General features: G+C 40.7%; 1 protein-coding gene across 3 annotated transcripts in view; it reads left to right on the top strand.

Moving 5' to 3' along the window:
• The window catches only part of GUCY2C (guanylate cyclase 2C), a 55,634-nt gene that overhangs the window by 10,723 nt on the left and 25,587 nt on the right, over positions 1 to 19,324 (top strand). For 2 of the 3 annotated variants that reach the window (XM_027680071.1, XM_027680070.1), the window contains 9 exons: positions 1,042 to 1,109; positions 4,523 to 4,738; positions 7,081 to 7,202; positions 8,074 to 8,170; positions 10,856 to 10,985; positions 12,173 to 12,308; positions 13,941 to 14,026; positions 14,459 to 14,570; positions 18,635 to 18,716. In XM_027680071.1, coding sequence (XP_027535872.1) covers positions 1,042 to 1,109; positions 4,523 to 4,738; positions 7,081 to 7,202; positions 8,074 to 8,170; positions 10,856 to 10,985; positions 12,173 to 12,308; positions 13,941 to 14,026; positions 14,459 to 14,570; positions 18,635 to 18,716 — 1,049 coding nt within the window. The remainder of the gene's footprint in view (positions 1 to 1,041; positions 1,110 to 4,522; positions 4,739 to 7,080; positions 7,203 to 8,073; positions 8,171 to 10,855; positions 10,986 to 12,172; positions 12,309 to 13,940; positions 14,027 to 14,458; positions 14,571 to 18,634; positions 18,717 to 19,324) is intronic. The other variant, XM_027680072.1, reaches the window with a different exon arrangement.

The raw sequence follows: 19,324 nt of genomic DNA, 5'->3' as shown, positions 1-19,324 counted from the left end.
GTTCCCATGTTCTCACTCTGCTCTTCCCTGGCTGCAATTCTTTCTATGCAACAACCTTCTTTTCTTAAATATGTTATTTAAGGCGTTACTATCACTCTTAATTGGGGATCCCTGGTGGCCTAGTGATTAGCGTGCAGGACTCTCACCTCTGCGACCCAGGTTCGAATCCAGCCAGTCCCCCGGGCAGATGGAGTCCGTTAGGCCTGTGAGGCCATCCATCTATGAGAAGGTCACTCTAAACAAACCTACATCCTGAGGACCTCACTGCCATTGTCCAAGCTTGCTTGGCCCCGGCAGATGAACCTTAGGATTAAAGGGTGGGCTCAGTTCAGCGCAGGCTGTGTCTCACCTAAAAAATCCATTGCGCAGGCTGGAAAGGGAAAAGACCTTTCCCCAAATCTTCATTCGCGAAGATGGTCCATTATTATTATTTTATCACTCTTAATTGGCTTGGCCTTGGCCAGCAGCAGGAAGTCTCCTGAAGCTGGCTGGCATTGGCTCCACAGGAAAGGGGAAGCTTCTAGCAGCTTCTAACAGAATCCACCCCTGTAGCCCCCCCCCACCAAAACCCAGCCACAGAGACCCACTACAATGACACACAAATATACTAGTCAGGCCTTATTTGGTGGTCAGGAAAGGATTTTTTTTAATACTAGCTTTATATGCATGTAACTAATAATTTTTCTGATACAGAGTACCTTGTAATTCCAGCCACCCTGTCTTCTGCAAATGCAAACACTGCTGGAGTGTGTAATTTCAAATGTGCAATTGTAACAACGTTTCAATCCTAACTCACTGTCTGTCTCTTAATGAAGGTCATACTCACAGGAACTATTTTGTCCTCTGCCTTTTTTTGGCTTTCTGTGATTTCTTCCTTCTCCACTCTTTTAAACTTTCTGTAGCTCCTTTCCTACTCTTTTCTTGCTATTTCTAGATATATTCTGTGACTACTCAAATCCTAAAATTTTCTTAATTCTCCCATCCTCCTCTCTCTTGCCAGTTGTCTGCACTGTCCCCATATGACCTTTTGATCCCTTGCAGGATTCTGGCACACTTGGCTGTGCTGTCATAGGACCCGCTTGCACTTATGCCACCTACCAAATGGTCTCGTAAGTACCACCTCTTCCCCCTAATATTATGGTGTTAAAGATATCAGTTGCTGAACAAAGTTGCTTTGTAAACAACAAACCTGCAGAGACATTGGGGCTTAGAATACATCAGATACCTCAAGGTCTACAGTCAAGGCAGTAAGACTCCTATGCATAGCCACTATGTTTGGTAGGGTGAAGAAAATCCCCTTCCAAAGCTCACTGATGAAATCCCAGTGATAGCAGGGAAACTTCTAATTCTGGACAGTAAATTGATCGATTGATTGATTGAGGATTCAAAAGGTGTAGCTCCTTAGCAACTGCAGCAGATAAGGGATGTGAGCTTGAGGCATGTAGACATTGCAGTACTGCAGCAACAAGGCTCCTTCTGGGTGATTGTTCAGTCATTGAGGGGGGCCTGAGTTACATGTGCCAAGAGAAGATCAAAAAACCCCAACTATCTTCAGTAAAGAGTGTTTAGATAGGGAGCAGACAGTTTCATCCAAACTCTTCTGCCTGAGGAAGCACTCCTGAAGAATGAATCTCTCTACTATTGTCTTAGATGTGAAATGTATAATTCTATTCTATATTATACCATACATTAATATGTTCATTCTCAGATATTAGCAAAAGTGTAAGCTGAATCTGCAGACTTCTAGCATAAATAATTTTAAAACCTCCAGTCAGTTATGACATACAAATTCATATGGCTACTCAGGTAAATCACTTCCCTTTCTAAACTTTGGTAGCCTTTGGGCTTCACTGACAGAAACTGGGAGAATTGAGACACTTTTACCTCAAGATTTGTCTGCTTTTAACTCTATACTTTTGAGTGGCATGACCAGCAGTGAATGCAATGTTACTGGGGAATGCATGCGATTGATTTATAGAAGAATCTAAAGCATAACTCATATATATATAGCACCATGGAAGAATATTGTGCAGTATACTCCATTTTATTCACTGTGCCTCCTAACTTAATCTTTGCTTTTCTATCTGCTGGATATGGAGATGCCCAGAACAATGCCAAACTTTTTTCCTTGGACTCTGACAAAGTTAAAAGTATGAATAGCAGAAGTTTATGAAAAGCAATGAAGAACAGTAACTGTGGTGCGATAGCCTTGCAAATCAGAACAAGTGCCTTACTTTTATAGAATCATACAATGGTTTGGGTTGGAAGAGCCCTTCGAGATCACCTGGTTCTAACCCTCCTGCCCTGGGCAAGGGCACATTCCACCAGACCAGGTTGCTCAGGGTCCCATTCAGCCTGTTTTTGAACACTTCCAAGAATGGGGCATCCACAACTTCTCTGGGCAGTCTGTTCCAGTGCCTCACCACCCTCACAGTAAAGAATTTCTTCCTAACGTCTAATCTAAACCTGCCCGCTTTCAATTAAAAGCACTTTACAACAATTTAAGTGTGGGAAGGGTGCTGTGGGTAATGTGCCCATGGGAAGTGGGATGGGAGTGTGCAGAGCAGATGTCGGCCCAGCTGCTGCCTGCACTTGGCCACTCTTCTGGGTTTCATGTTTGGCTTATCAAATGGATATTAAACAACACAATGGAAACTGCAAGAGGTCTGTAAGTGCAGCAGTGGTGGGGATGTTGCAACAGAACAGTGGAAGTAACAAGAGTGGTTTGGGACTAGCTGGATTGTCTACCTCAAACTTCTTCACCATTTCTAATTCAGGAAATCATTGAGCAATGATTAAAGGGATGAAATTTGACAAGTCCAATCCAAATTTTGTATTCTGTTCCTGGGATCCTGAGTAATGTTGGGCACAAATATAAATTGTGCAGAAAGGGATCTGGGGGTGCTGGTTGGCAGCTGGCTTGACAGGAGTCAGCAGTGTGCTCGGGCAGCCCAAAGGGCAAATCCCATCCTGAGGTGCATCAAACACAGCATCACAGCATCACCAGCTGGTCAAAAGAGGTGATTATCCTGTGGTACTCAGCAGTGGTGCAGCCTTACCTTCAGCACTGTATATAGTTCTGAGCCCCACAATTTCAGAAGGATGTGAAAGTCCTTGGATGCTTACAAAACTGGCAAAAGGGCTGGAAGGCATGTCCTCTGATGAGCAACTGAGGACACTGGGTTTGTCTAGTTTGGAGAAAAGGAGGCTGAGGGGAAACCTTGTTGCTTTCCTTTCTACAACTTCCTGAGGAGGGGAAGTGGAGAAGGAGGTGCTGGTCTCTTCTCCCTGGGGTCCAGCAGCAGGACATGTAGGAATGATTGAAAGCTGTGTAGGGAGATGTTTAGTCTGGACATTAGGAATCATTTTTTTACGGAGAGCATGGTCAAACACTGGAACAGGCTTCCTAAAGAGGTGGTTGATTCTTCAAGCTTGTCAGTTTTTAAAAGGCATTTGGACAATGCCCTTAATAAATGGTCCAGTGGAAGGTGTCCCTACCCGTGGCAGAGGGTTGGAACTAGATGATCTTTAAGTTCCCTTCCAACCCAAACCGTTCTACAATTCTATGAATAACATGCTTTAGCTTTTGGTCAGCCTGAAGCAGTCAAGCAGTTGGATTAGATGATTGTTGTAGGTCCCTTCCAAATGAAACAGTCTATTCTATTCTGTTCTATTCTAAGTCTGTCAGAAAAATGTCTGTTTAATTAGTGAAATATTCTCCTGACATTACTTATTACATCATCTCTGTCTGTTTCTGTTGCAACAAGTATAAATCCTGTAATTTGGTAAGTGCGCTTCACCTGGAAAATAAAGTTTTGTCACAATAATGCCAACAACTTTTATGGCCATGATTTACGAAGGCAGAATTCTGTGACATAAAAAAACACCATACAAGAACTGAAATAGTTTGAGTCTAGTCTGATAAGATCGCAGCATCCAGGAAAATTCCTTTATCTTTAAAAGCTTATTGTCTCTGTGTATAAAAACATCTTTGTTTAACAAATTCCTTGTCAGCAGAGGGTTGTCTTAGTTTTTTCTCCCTGACTGCTGCTGTTGTACAGCTCCTAAAATATGCCATAGTGAAACTGAGGGATTTTTCCTTTGAGTTGTAGGAGTAAAGCTTTTTTGATGGAAAAAAGCTGTCACCCTGCAGCACTGTCCCAATAATGAGATTAAATCCATCCCATGTTAATGGCAGCCAGGGAGCAGAAGCAGATAGTTCCTTGAGCCTTTGGACTCCTGTCACAACCCTTGGGGCTGAAATGGTGCACGATACTCAAAATGGCATGGGTAATTGGAGGCATTGAGAGAAGATGCCTGGACCAGTTCAACAGGGCTTTTTGGTGCCAATACAGACTTGAAATCTGCTTGTGTTTTTCAGGAGCGTTCTGTTTCAGGTTCAAATTGCTGTTAAACTAATGCAGGGAACAAGAGGAGAGGGACTTGAGGATGGACATCAGTTGGTAGCTGCCTTGGTGCAACAGCAATCTGTTCAGACTTGTCCTCTTATCTCTTCCTTCAGACTTGAGACAGTACTGAGCCTGCCTCTGATCTCTGTAGGGAGTTTTGGACTGTCCTGTGACTACAAAGTAAACCTAACCCGCCTTCTGACTCCAGCCAGGAAAGTGAACGGATTCTTCCATCATTTTTGGAACGATTCTCAGCTGCCATTCAAAACCACGACCTGGGAATCTGTCTACATTTACAAGAGGACTGAAACCTCAGAGGCATGCCTCTGGTAAGATCTGGATCCACCTCTGACCCAACTGTTGATAAACGCTGTCTCCACCCTCGGACATGGTTCTTATGAGGTGTTCTTTGAGTCCTACACTTTGGGAGGTGCCTTACAACTACCAAGGAATGAGAGAAGGAAAAGATGAATTATACCCTTTAGCTGTAGTGCATATCTGAAGGTTTCAATCAGTCTATTTTAAATATTTGCAAGCCTTGGCTTTTCCTGTGGACAGCATTGCCCACGTTCTCTCTGATGGAAATACCTGTTTATGGCCTCTCTGATATAAATAATGTGTCATGAGAGGCTCCTCCATCAGGTTCTTCATAGATGTCTTTTTAGATCAGGGGTCTTACCAAGCTCTTTCTCCACATTAATGGCTTCAATCTGTGGGCACTATTGCTACTCCAAAACATTTCCAATGTTCAAACTATATCTTTCTTCAAACAAAATAACCCCAATGATTGCAGAGTTTAGGCTATGCTCTCACCAGTCTGGAGCAAAGGAAACAGTTTTCACTTTGTGACCCAAAACATCAGCCTGTGTTTGATTCTCAAGAATGCTGGGATTTCTCCTTGTCTGAAAACAAAGGCTGGTTTTAGACAAATAGACTCTGTAATATACTGATATTTATAACTACTTTTCTATGAATGAGTCTTATTTAACTCTAAGCTCATTTTAGTGTTTCTATGCTCCTTTGAATTTTTTTTTCCAATTTTGAGACATAAAATGCTGATTAATTAAAAAAAAGCATCTCATTTCTCCTATTAATTCTATAAATGTAGCTCAAAGGCAGCAAAGAGTTCATGGAAATAACTGTTACATATGTTTCTAATTAATAACCTTAGGAACTTGCAGAATTTCAAGTAAAATTTATGACTGTATTGGCTTCAGAGTGATATAAGCATGTATTTATGGAATATTTTGGATACAGTATTTAAAATTTTTTTTTTCCAAATTAAGGGACCTAAAAACTGATTTCCAGTTCACTCTTTTGTAGGTATTTAGGGACTTTTATTGTTTCCTTCTTTCTTAGTATAGATAGCAACTTGATCACATGATGTAATCGCCATGATTACCTCTCTTTGATGTTTTGAAATATCAGGGCACTTTGCTTATCTCTTACTACAATCCCTATTCCTCTATGTTTGCAGCTATAATTGCCAATGCACTACACACACTAGCTAAATCCCTTTAATCCTGCAGGTTTCATACTTTGCTTACCTCTCCAAGCATTTCTTACCTTGCTTTTATTAATAATTCTGTTAAGGACCTTCTTTATGACTTCAGAATTGTTCAAACTCCTTTATTGTTGAATTAACAAAAAAAAATTTAAAATTAATTTTGTATATCTGCCCATTTTTCATTCTAATTTAGTTGTAAAAATGCATCTCATTCTCCTTTAATAAAAACTGTAAATGTGATGGGTTTTGAACTGTTTAATTTAAAAAGAACTCTTTTGTCTAAAGCACAAGTTACCCTGCATGGGCTAATTGTTTTTCTGTATAAAAACAAGTGAATACTCAGTGATAGCAAAATCAGGTTATGTTTCAACTGTGCATATGTTCCTGTAAATTAATGGTTAATGATTATGTTCCTGGAAAAAAAAAAGGAAGCAAAAGATATTTAGTAGTTCTTAGGACTGGGATTTCAGTGCTGGTTGACCAAAACTTATGCAGTTCGAAAACACAGAGAGTTCTTTTAGTTTTCCCTTTGCAGTAACTTTATTTCAGACAGAATTTTTCTTCTCAGACACAACATGTTGAAGCAAGAATAGAATTTAGGAGTTGACTGTTTTTCCTTAATCTTTTAGCAAGCTTTTACTCTCTTTGTTGGTTTTTTTTGCTGTGCTTATTTTTCCCTTCAAGTTTTATCCGACTCTGTATAGGCTTTTTTTGCTACTTTCCTTCCTTTGCTTCTCTCACAGTCAGGGTACATGTGTGCTTTTTATCTTTGTTCTTTCTGCAGCTCCTGTTTACTCAGTTGAACCTTCACATGTGTCTTCTAAGATTACCACTTCCTGGCTCTGCCTCCCTGCTAGTCTGACTTACTATAATTTCCCCATATCCCTTTTTTTCCTTAATTGTTAATGTCTTGTTACATCATTGTATTTTCCAAATCCATCCTTTGTGTACAAGGCTGAAATACCTCTGGTTGACTTTCCAAGCACTTCTGTGTCTTTCATGCCATGTATTGATTTTCTTGCTTTTATTGCTGCAGAAAAGGTTTCATACCAGCTTATAAACACTCTTGTGTGCTGTAAATCAGCCTATCTTGCATTGTGCCTGATTTAGGAGAATGTGAGAAGTTAGCAATTTTCTGACAATATCTTTGTTCCCTTGTGTCAGGTACATAAATGCTTTAGATGCTGGAATCACAGAGTTCTCCGAAAAACTGAAGTTCAAGGATATTTTAAGGACTCCAGAGCAACTGAAAAGAACTGTGAAAAATCCAAACCGGAAAAGCAATGGTAAGGGCTGACGGTGCACTGTCCTTGCAAGTAGGTTACTTTTCCCAGGAAATCAAACCTACCCCTTAGTTAGGTTTTAGGAATAGCCTTTCACCAGACATGGTGGAAACACTGATATACCATTTTATATGGCTGTAAACATAAAATGGCACAACATTCCTAGGTTCCTCTCTCCACTCCCATAAAATATGGGGGAATATCCTGGTTCCAGAGAGCTCCTGGGGTGAATTATCCCATGTAGGCATAAACTCCTTTTTGTGAAAGATTCAGAAATCCAGGAATCACAAGTTCACCTAAGAAGGTTTTTAAATACTAGAAGAATATAGATACTATAAACTCTCTATCATTCATGTGTTTGCAGCCCTGGTACATATATGGGCCTCATTTTGCCATCAAGGGGCACTTATTCTGGAAATGACTAATCTAAACTAGAAAAATAGATGAATAAATACCTCATCTTCTCTTAAGACTGAGCACCTGGCATCAGCAGGCCAAGTGAGTGTGAGAGTAAGCAAGATAATGAAACCATTACTTGAATGCCATTTAACCTAGAATGTTCATATTCGGTAGTCCATATTGCATCAGAACTCCTAATGCTTACTTCAGTGAGATAATAGTAATGCTCTGGTGCAGTCAGACAGAAAATGTTGTAGGTGTTGAGGTGCCTTTTACCACTTACCCTCAAATATCCTGGTCTTACTGCAGAGAGGCTGTAGCTCTGTGCCTGCATCCCAGCACAGCACAGGACAGATAATGTGCCTTAGCCCAAAATTGCTCTACTGCCTGCTACTCAAACATGAGGGAGCAGGCAAATATCCTCTCCTTGTCTGTACCTCTCACCAATCTGTTTCCATTTTTTCCCAATCTGTAGTGATCATCATGTGTGGCTCTCCAGAGGATGTCAGGACAGACCTAGGGACGGGGACAGTGGATAATGACATTGTTATCATCCTGATAGATCTCTTCAAGTAAAGTATCACCTTTGCTTTTCCTCTTTTCTCTGCAGTTTGCTGATGGATACAGATAACGGAAATAGTCTGAGTGGAACTGTTTTGTCGAAGAAATGCTCTTTCACAAATTGTGCTTTATTGCCATATTTCCTCAGGTCTTGGCATTTATCTAAGCTGCTTAGTGTTTAATTAGTGGCACATCCTCTACAACATCCCCTGTATTTCATGGAATATTTTTCTAAGGCAGTGACAGAGCAGGTTGGGGTAGTTCCTCAGTGTAGGAAGCCATGAGAGAAGCACAGAGTCCAAAGTCAGAATGGTGATGAGCTGTTTATATGAGATATTGTACATTTTTCATATACGCTGCCCAACCAGACAACTATGAAAATATGATTTACAGATTTTTCTAGGCTCCATTTGTTCAATTTTTAAATTATTTAAAAGAGTGATACAACTGTTTTTCCACTTTGTAATTCTTGTGCTTTATAACCATCTCTTCAGCATCTTTATAAGTACATAAATCTAACTTTTCAGAGAAGTTTCTTAGTATACAACCTAAGTTTTCTGTTGTTTAATTTCCTCTTTATATTGCTAATTACAGAAATCTTTGTAGATGAGGACTGACATAAACTGGCCTTATCAATGGTAGCCTCAAAAGCTTTGGCTGTATATGAGAACCAAGATTTGATCTTTGGCCCTAAGCCTAAGTGACACAGCACAGCTCATATCTGTATAGCTATGTGTAGATGTCCAAACTGGGTGTTTTGGATATGCCTCCAGTTGCTATAGCAAGTCACACTCTGGGAGAAAGTTAATTGGCCCAGACCAAAAACATACCTGGGACTGTGCTGGCAGTGTAATGGATGGATGATAATAAGGCAACTGTATATGCCCATGTCTTGATTTTACTTATTTCACTGTTGGTGTAGCAAAAAGAATCCATGAACTTCTAGGGCCTGTGGGACTTCCCAGCTCTCATGTCTAAAGCTGACCTTGACAAGTCAGGGCTGAGGAACTTTGGATTAATGACTTCAGATACTTAACCTTTGGGTCCAAACTGGATCCTGTGGTTCAGGTTCTAATAGAATCTTCTCTGTCCTGTACACTTTGAGGTTCATCATATATGTTTTTCAGAAGTACCTCTAAAAGCTTTAGGCATTTCACCATTTTATCCAGGCTCTAGGAATCCCCACTTGCTTTTTCTAAGTCAACTGGCCCCAATTCCTGTTTCTTTGCAAATGCACAACAGGGACTCTGTATGTGGGTGCTTTAACTTACTGGTGTTGCATATATAATTGTTGCATTAGGTAAGGGAGATTAGGGACTTCTCTGCTGTGATATGCATCTTTCTGATGCTACCCAGCCACCTCAGCCTGTTTTATATGCTGCCCTCCTTAAATTTGCTACATACCCCTGATTTTGCTGAGTATCTCAAATCATGTTATTTTTCTTAAAACAGACAAAATACAGGCATGTGCTGGATGAAAACTCAAGCTGTAGGTGAGAGAGTAGGCAAAATCCTGTGCTTCTCCAGGAGTGATGTCCCTCTGACAAAGTGATAGATTTACATTTTCTTCAGTTTTGAGCCATCTAGCAGCCAGCACACAAACATAGTCTTTAAGCTGCCCTCGGGAAAGGTGGGATGCTGTAGGATTATCCAGCCTGGTGGAGTCTAATGAAGTGTCCTTTTCAGCTGGCTAGTTTAGTCCAAGCCTGAATGGAAAACACTTTGAAATTCTTTAGGGTGAAAAGTGCAATGTAAAAGTCAGAAGGTTCACGGAAAGGCAGGGATGGGGGTCTGGTGTCAGAATCCTATTAGATGACCATGGAGCAAAGCCTGTGGTCTCCAAAAAGTCTTAATACAGTATTGACTGAAAAAATAAAAGGATGATCAAACATGAATAATGAGAGAAGGCTCATGCAATTATCTTCTTTTTATGGATCTAGCTATAGCAATGGCAGTTGCTGCCATGTGACACTAATAGCTATTGCTAAATTCTTCCTTAATATGTGAGTCCAGTGATGGCCAGTTTGTGAAGCGCTTCCAGATGGCAGCTCAAGGTGATGAAACCAAAGATGCCTGAAAGCTACATGTTCTGCTTGCTCTAGCATAGTTTTCAAGTTCACAGTTTCCTCTGATTTTCCTATCTCACTGAATTAAACAAATAAATCAATAAGCTGCTCTCTGCACTTCTCTAATTGTTTCATGCCCTCCTGTTAAACGCTTTTAGTGCAAATCTGCTGTGCTCAGTTCTAGCAGAAAATATCAGCATTAGAGGAACATGCAAAAGAGTGCAAAAGAGGTCAGAAACAAGCATAGTAACACGAAGAAACTATGATTGTAGTATTGTGGATTCCAAGAAGAGATTAAGTTTTAAAATATATAAATTCTGCTTGAAAAAAAAGAGGAAATAAACAGGGCAGAAACCAAACAGTTACAATAATAACAATAATTTGCTGCAACCCTTGAGTGTCAGATTGCCAGATCTCTTTAATATTACCTTTTAATATATTTAAGCACAAACGCTGGCATCAGGGAATAAGCAATATAAAGAGTTGTATGCATGATGAAATTTTATTTTTAGAATTACTGTTTTAACCTGTTAAATAACAGTGCCATTGGGAAGAGGTGAGTGATTCTGTCATGGATACCACTGGCCCTGTTGTTGAGTGTTCATGGTGTTCTTGTGCTTTGCTTTGCAGTAACGTGTACTTCAGGAAGAACAGCTCAGATGACTACATGCGGAATGTACTTGTCCTGACTCTGCCACCAGCTAATTACAGCAACAATACTGTAATTAGAGACTACATAGAGTGTGAGGACAACACCCTGGTAACTACACTATTTTATATCTGATTATTGCATTCAGTTCATTTACGTTCATGCACTAGGAAATGAAACCTAAAAATCCTGTCATGCTTCCATGCTGGTATTTTCTTACAGTATCACAGGATGACATTTTGTCCTGATGTTATTATGTAAAAATACAGTATTGTAAGGCAAATATGCAGGCTGTCATATTCCTACTTTGTGAAGTTCAACTCAAGCTTTTAATTTGGTCTTCAAGTGTCATATTCACAGGGCATCAGGGAGACATAGGTACATGGCTTTCTGACTCCACTTCTGAGTGACTGACAATCTTACAGGCATCACTTAAGAAAGTTCTATATATGTAATTGAGATGTGAGCATTGAAAGTTCAGAACTAGTAACTGTTCACTGATTTTTTTGTGCAGCTACGTCGAAGAGGTGACAACAATTGCAGTTTCTGTCCAGGGGCTTTCCAGATAAACGTCATAAACAGGAACCTTTTTTTTTCTGTTGGAAATATATATATTTTTTTTAATTTCCAGAAAAGCAGAAACTATGGAAATGCTGTATCTGCTTAGTGAAACTGATACTCCTGCCATCTGCCTAGGAACCAGGCCCTTCATGTAGAGTTCCTCCCAGGATTTGTGGCTTTGAGCTCCAGCTCTCCAGCAGGCAGCCTTAAGCTTCTGGCTAGATTTACAGGGCTTCTAGATCCCCCAGCCTGGGCTCAATGCTTTCTGGGTGCCAGCTCTGTGGCAGGCTGCTGGAAATCTGGCACAGCTCCTTGCCCCTTAGCTGTGGCCATCTGGAAGCCCAGACTTGCTGGCACTGCACCAAATTATCTGCACAGAAAGTCTAATCCAAAGCCAGGGTCTTTGGGACACACTGAGCAGAGCAGACCTGTCAAGAACCTAGAGTGTAGGATTTCTTGAATCCTTTGCACCAGGATCAGCATGCCAAATATTTATGTTCGTCTCTTATAAGTTTTCATGACCTCCCTGTCTTTACACACCAAACATATATTATGTTTACCTTTATTTTTCCAAGTGAGAACGCTGATGTGGCATTGGCCATCTACTCACTCAGTTTCAGCAGATTCTTGTCTTCCATGCTGGAGTTTCTGCCAAACACAGACAACCAAAGTTATTGTAGCTTTAAGGCAGAATCATGAAGTCTCAAATTGCCATTTTTCTTTTTCCTTTGTTCTAGATGGAAGATGACTTTCTTGTTGGCTATTCTAATGCAGTCTTGCTGTTTGGGCATACTCTCAAGAAATTTATTGTCTCCCAGAGCCTAGTGTCACCTCTCAGTTTAATCAATGAATTCCGAAATACCACTTTTGAAGGTAAAATAAGTGCAGTCCTGTGCAGGGTTCATTAAATTGATGAGGGGAAAGAAATTTGGGTTTAAACATTCCTAGAATAAGTCATTTCTACACTAAACAGGTCCAAGCCCTTCAATGAGTTTTTTCTTTTTATATAATTTTTACAAGGATGTTATCTTCAGTATTTGATGTTCAAAATTACTCGGAAGTCACTTAGCTGAGCTTTAATGAAGTAGTTTCAACCTTTTGCAGTTTACAAAACCATGTAGGCCTGGGTACCTGCATGTGAGTGTAGGCCAGCTGGCAATGGGTTGGCTCTTCTTAGTCAAGTTTCTTGTTCCTATAACAGGTTGTCTAGCACCAGTGGGCTTTTATTTTGTAGGCCATGGGCTTAAAATCACAGAATTCAATCATTAGGAAAAGGCAGAGGGAAGAGTTACACAAAGAAGTGACAACATTACCTCTCTGGGAGTATAGTCCCAGCTATTACTTCATATCAGAATCTTTACCTAAATGACGACTCAAAGTTTTGTGTTTATGTCTCACCTACGTTCAGCAAACACACGTGTACAAGTTTCTCAAATTTTTCTAAGAGGGCCTAACAGGTTTTGGGCTTATCTTTGTTTTAACCATGGTATCCCATACCTAGCAAAATATGGTTTACTAACCCCTCCTGGAGGCAGCATCCCTTTTTGAGTATCAGTAAACTTATCTCTTCAGTTTAACTCTAAATGTGAAAGTTAAATTGCACAAACTTTTTTACTTATCCAAAATACTGCACTGTAATGCTCCTCATTATTTATTAGTTTAGTTTAAAAAACAAAATCCTAGAAGTGAGAGGTGTTGAATCATCCTCATTCTTTCTTGTGATGGAGGCTGATAGAAGTGATTTCATACAATAATTATTTTGGCATTAAAAAGGGGGACCATGAAAAACTTAGCATCAGTTTTTGAGGTGAAAAGGGAGAAGTTCCTGAACTAAAATAATGATGACACTGAACTTCAGGAAAAATAAAAGAAGTCATCATCAACAGCAGCAAAAGAGCAATCTGAAGCTGATCAAAAAGACGTTCCTGTAAAAAAGAAGGGGGAAAATGAAGGTGAGACTTTCAGGAGTGGTGGGTATTGGCTATGCTTGTGCTCCTGTTGAGACAACCAACTTCATGGGAGCAAAATCAGGCTGTGCTGAGGGACTTGGGAACCTGGTTAAAATGGTATTATTAGAGCCAAGCAAGTAGTTTTCAAAAGACTAAGGGGAATGAAATTGTCCTTGTATTTTCTTTCTTGCTGATAGATTCAAACTGCAGGTGGAAACAGACTATTTCCCTTCTCACTTCTAAAATGGTCCCTTCAAGGGAGGTTAGTCTGACATTCTTGTTATGCTGAAGAAACCTGACAAATACATTTTCCTATAGCTAGAGGGAGACTTTCCTCTTCAGTGCAGTCAGTTCAACACATTTTATTGAATTTTGTAGAGAAAATGTAGTGTGGTATTAACAGAGAAGTAGTGCCACACTGAGTTGACACATATTCTAGCTTATATATGAAGAAGAAAAATATCTTGAATATCAGAATCCTTTTTTATCCCATCCTCCATGCCCCATTTGTGTTTCTGAGAACACAAGCTCTCTGACTATTTCCTTGTGTCTGCAGGTCTACTGGGTCCTGTGACTCTAGATGAATTTGGAGACATTGATACCAATCTGACCCTGCTGTACACATCACCAACTGCAAAGCATGTACGTATGTCCAGGGAGCAACTGTTTGACCTTATATATGAAAGAGAAACAAAATGTCGTGTACTATTGCATAAGAATGATGAAAATAACTACAGCAGGAGTGGTGGAGTGCCAAGGCATGCTGTGCATGCCAGAAGGGGGTCATGTGAGATGTGCTGGAGACTGACAGGATTGATGTCATTTGGTGATTCAGTAAGTGAAGTGCAGGTGGTATTTTCTGGGATTGGTAGATTTATTTTCAGAGAGAGGGGAGGAATGAGGAAGAATATGGCAGCCGAACATATGGCTATGCTGAGAAATGCACCACTGTAGCAGAAAGAGCAAGAATTACTTTGAGTTTGGGTAATACCTTTATTAAGGGTAATCTGAAGCAAGGGGCAAAAGAGGGAGAGCACAGCTGCTGACTGCATTTCTTCTCTCCTATATCCATAGTTCAAACCTCTTCTGTATTTCAACACTCACAACAACGAGACATGCAAGGCGACTAACAGTCCAGATTTTATCTGGAAGAACCACAAACTGCCCAGCGATACTCCAGGCACTGGTGAGACACCCATTAAATCTGCCTCTACTTTGAAGACAAGTCCTAAGATCCACCTGCTGTGCAATCCAGCATGTTACCTTCACACTGTCCCCAGACAGTGATGCCAGGAGATGAGTGCAGAACAGCATCTTTCCTTCTCCTGCCCCATTGCTCCATGTTCTCTGCATCCTGCCCAGTTCTAAACCCTCCTTTCTGTTTAGGCACTGCTACTAAGTCTCTCATAGATTCCTTACTGTACCAGTGATTGTGGGGAATACCATGGGATGTTTCAGAAGAGGTCACCCCTGCGCAAATAATCTTCACTAGAAGATAGTGGTGATGTGAATTGCTTGAAAGACTGTTCAGGAAAGGCAGCAGAGTTAAGGTCATGATGAGTTATCTGACTCTACATTTCTGTATCACTGATGGAGCATGGTGGCTTCTGCTTGCACTTTTATCCTTGCTGTAGGGAGCTGGGGAGAGGACACAGCACTGCAAATTCAGGGTGCATCTCTGGAGAAATATCTGAGAACAGCTGACTCTTTGCTGAAAGACAATGGGAAACTATGGTTATCATAGAATCATGGCTCTATCTACACCCAAACTTTAAATATGAAATCCCAGAAATTACCACTTCCTTTTCTTTTGAGTTTTTGGTGACACTTGAATAGAATGGATGAAGGCCCTTGTTATTCAGCACAGTAGGGTACAGCCTTATCAGTCTGATCAGACTGAGATTTTTTTTCCCCTTTAAGACTGCTGCCACATGGTGATTGGCAATGGAAGGGCATATGTTTCAGAGTGTGATTTGCAGAATAAAAATTATTGCAGTGGCAGTGGTTGCAAGAGTTAGTGCACAGTGGGTTAGTGTTCACCTGAGTCATTTGCATTGGTGAGAATCCAAAGATGCTGCTGTTAAAGGTCTCTGCTAAAGGCCTCCCACTATTTTGTTGTACTGCATACCTTCATTAGGGAATAGGCAAAGCATAACTGGAGAAACAAACACCTTCTGGTAACTATAAGAGTCCATTCACAGTAAAGTGGTAAATGGATTCAAACATTTTTATTCCTCAGTAAAGTAAATCAGATGCCCTCAAATTAGGTCTTATGCCTTCTAAGAGAAGCCGAGTAGTGGTTTGTTGGCAGGGATGCGTGGGAGCTGCCAGGAGAAGGCAGCAGCTCTGATAAGACTCCAGTTAGACAGTTCTGGGAAAAGCAGATGGAGTTCACTGGAGCTTTCATTTTTCATTTCTGTTCAAATCTCTGGTCTCCCTTGGTATGACCACGAGTCCTGCCTGTGCAGAGATAGCAACACTGCACAAGTCAGCCACAGGGTCTCCCTGCATCAGGTCCCTGAGGCATGGGCTTTCTGACTCCAGTCCTATTTCCATCCATCCCTTGGGGCCCACAACATGCTGTCTTGTCAGTGGATTTTTGTATCTTTGAAATATTTTCTTCAGTATGTTCGTGTTTGAAGCTGCTGCACAAGGACAAAAAAAATGGGAATTGCAGAAAGCCGGTGTCTACAAACCAGTAGTTTAACATCCAGTGCTTAATGAAGGCCTGACACTGTGGCCAAGCCATACTAAACTAAAGTAAAACTGCCTCCCACAGGCACTTGATTATTTTGGTTTGATTCACATTTTTAAAAAATAAACCTTTCTTCAGTGTGATTCTAAATAAATATATTCCCCCAAAAGAAGATGGCCAAAGTTGAAGTAATCGCCTTAAACTTGCCAAAGCCAGTCAAAACTTTTCAATCAGAAATGTGTTTTTTCCTCCAGGGAGGTGAACAGACAGAGCAACCAGAGCCCTGCTCCTTCCTAAGCTGTAACTGAGAACAGCTGAATTAGTTCTGCTGCCTACCTTCCTCCTGGTATCCCATGATAAACAAAGGAGCTTCATCCACGTTTTCCCATTATTCAGAGGGTTTTAGTCCTCACTCTAAACTTGGATAAAATTAGCCTTGAATACACAAACGTTTCTGGTTTCAGAGGACCAGGTAATTTGTGACTCTCTGTCTGCGTGTTATAATACTAAGAGCCAGGAGGTGGTAGCAGAGCCTCAGGAAAGGGAAATTACGGTCCCATAGTGCTTTCATGGGAAACTACAAACTGCTCATTGTTAAGCTGCAAGCCACGATTCACAAACTTTAAGTTTTAGAGAATTCGTACAAAATGGCTTTGCACATTGTCATGTATCTGTCGTTTTATTGTGGTGACTTAACGCCCTTCCTTGCAAACTAAAAGAATAGTACTGATGGTTTTCAACAGAGAGGATCAGACTAATACTAAATTCCTAGGAGAACCTGAGACTGATGCTGGGATGATCCAAAATCCAGAGAAGTTAATAAACTGAATTCTGTGTCAGATGCAGACACTTAAATTGGTATGTTGAAAATCCTTCCTCATTTGCTGCCTGATTCTGAAGGCAGCTAGTGTATGTAATTTTACTTTTTATTTATTTATTAATTTTTTTGTGTGCTTTTATTTCTGTTTCTGGGCACAGACAGAATTGTGTTAGCCTCAGTAAGGCAGCGTAACTCACTCTTTTACTATCCATAACCAACATGGCAATCTGCAAATCAGGATTCTGCTCTGCCTTCTTTGCCTAAGAGAGTTGCTCAGTAGAGTAGGTACACTCTAGACGTGTGATCACCAGCTGCAGCTCTGCACTAATGGCCTGTTACGCTTCAAAGGAAGTTGGTGGCCACCAACTTTCCTTCCCAGTACCCCTGAGCTCCAAGAACAGACAAAAGACAGGCTTCAGCTCACTTTTCTACATTAAGACAATCAAAATTACAACCTTAAAAAGTCAGCTCCCAGCCTTGTTTGTCTTGGCTGCTTGCTCAGTTTTAGAACCCTCATGTGCTCTGTGGTTTTTGGGTCTAAGTCCTCAGATTCCTGGACAACAAGATTTTAAAATTGTTTGTCACCTGGCAGCTTCCAAGGACACTTGAAAAGCTTTGTGCTGCCACCATATTAATTTTCCTCTATACCATATTAATTTTCTACTGAAGACTACAGCGCTCAGTTGCACTTTGTCATCCCAACAAAGTGTCTACAGAAGGGTTCAGAAATGAGTCCACAGTCTCCAGAGCTCTGTCTACAACTACAGAATGACTTTAAACAACTGGCTCAATAAGGGGAAAACCCAGGTGTGAAACGTTGAAAAGTCTGTGTATGTTAAAAGCTGTATCATGATTTCCTTCCTTACCTCTTCTTGGATAACAAATTCATGTGAAAAATGCCTCTCAAATCCATAAGTGGCTGTACCCTGTATCAGCTGAAATTTTGGGTTGAAGCTTCAGGTGTATCCCATCCTGAAGCAAATTATATCAGTAAAGACCCTGGGTGATGAAGGTATGGGTAGTTGTGGAAAATTCACTGCCAATAGTTCATTGGATGGGTACCCAGCAGGACTGAATCAGAAAGTCATCTCTAAACAACCTTGATAAAAGGATCGAACCCTTGTTCCCCATTTCAGAGAAAGCCTTATCCGAAGGAGTCAGTGAGGACCCCATCTTGCATTAAGCCCTGGGTATGCTGGAGGAAAACAATGACTGATTTTGAATAGCCATCTGCTTACCCCATCTAAATCTCTATCTCACAGAGAGCTGTACACAAGGGTTGCCTCCACCATCCACTCTTACAAAGTTATTACGAGGAGAAATTTGGTTACTTAATTTTAAAAATGTAGTTACTAGGAAAAGTCAGCTTTATTTCTGGACTGTCCTAGTTTGTTTTTAAAAAGGAGAACACCTGGAAACTGCTGCTGAGCAGATGTGAGATTTAGCTCTGTTGAATTCACCTCCCACCTGGGTGTCCCTACAGAGTGCCCACGCCTCAGGTGGGGATTTAAGACTGCACTGCTCTGGGTCATGCTTCATCCTGCATTGAAAGAAGCATGCCACCTCTGGGCAGTGCTGGTCTTTACCAAAGCCTCTCAATTTGGATGTGGCCAAAAATTATCCCTGGTCAGCTACTGTGACTTGCACGTGTGAGTGAGGGTAATTTCTTGAACACAATATTGTTTTTCATTATCCTCTGTTAAGTTGTTTGTTTTTCATTTTTTCTTTTCTGCAGGCCCCCACATCTTGACTATTGCTGTCTTTACACTCACAGGAATTGTGATTTTGGTTCTGATCATCTCTTTGGTGATTCTAAGGTACCAACCCCTTTGTCTTTCTGTTTGTTTGTCCTTGAACAGTTTTCCTCCTAGGGCAATGCCTTTGATCTCTCCAAGAGCCATTCATTAGCTTACCTTACATACCTGTGTGGTTGCCCTCAGTGTGAACTCTTTAGTATATGCCAAGTAGTGCTTGCATCTGTAGTGTTGTTATGACAGGTTAATAATGAAGAGAGAAGGTGCAGCAAGGCTCAGTGTTCTTTTATGTGCTAAAAATCACTGATTCCTATACACAGAAACGTGTCTCAGACCAGTCTTCAGACTTTTTCCACTTTACTGCCCATCTTTAGCTTTCTTGGGGTTCACTTTGTTTTTTTATCCTATTGGTGACATAAAAGTTCAGTCTAGAAGGAAGTATTTTTCTTGAGTCACTGTAGAAGTCAAAACACCATGAGGTTTTGGTGTTTTCATTGCACGGATTTATTCCTTTGACTCAGTCCAACTCCTTGCATAACAATTCTTCTAACAGCTTAGAATTTCATGAATATAACACAGTCCAGCTTTATCATGATGGGAAAAGCAGAAATAGAAATCAGTGATGTCTCCTTTTGATGGAAGAAATCCCACCCTATTTCCAAAGTATATGG

Source organism: Neopelma chrysocephalum, unplaced genomic scaffold, assembly GCF_003984885.1.
Source record: "Neopelma chrysocephalum unplaced genomic scaffold, ASM398488v2 Primary Assembly neopelma1_59, whole genome shotgun sequence".
Taxonomy (NCBI): Eukaryota; Metazoa; Chordata; class Aves; order Passeriformes; family Pipridae; genus Neopelma; species Neopelma chrysocephalum.
Note: the sequence above shows the minus strand (reverse complement) of the source record. Positions and strands in the feature narration are given on the sequence as shown.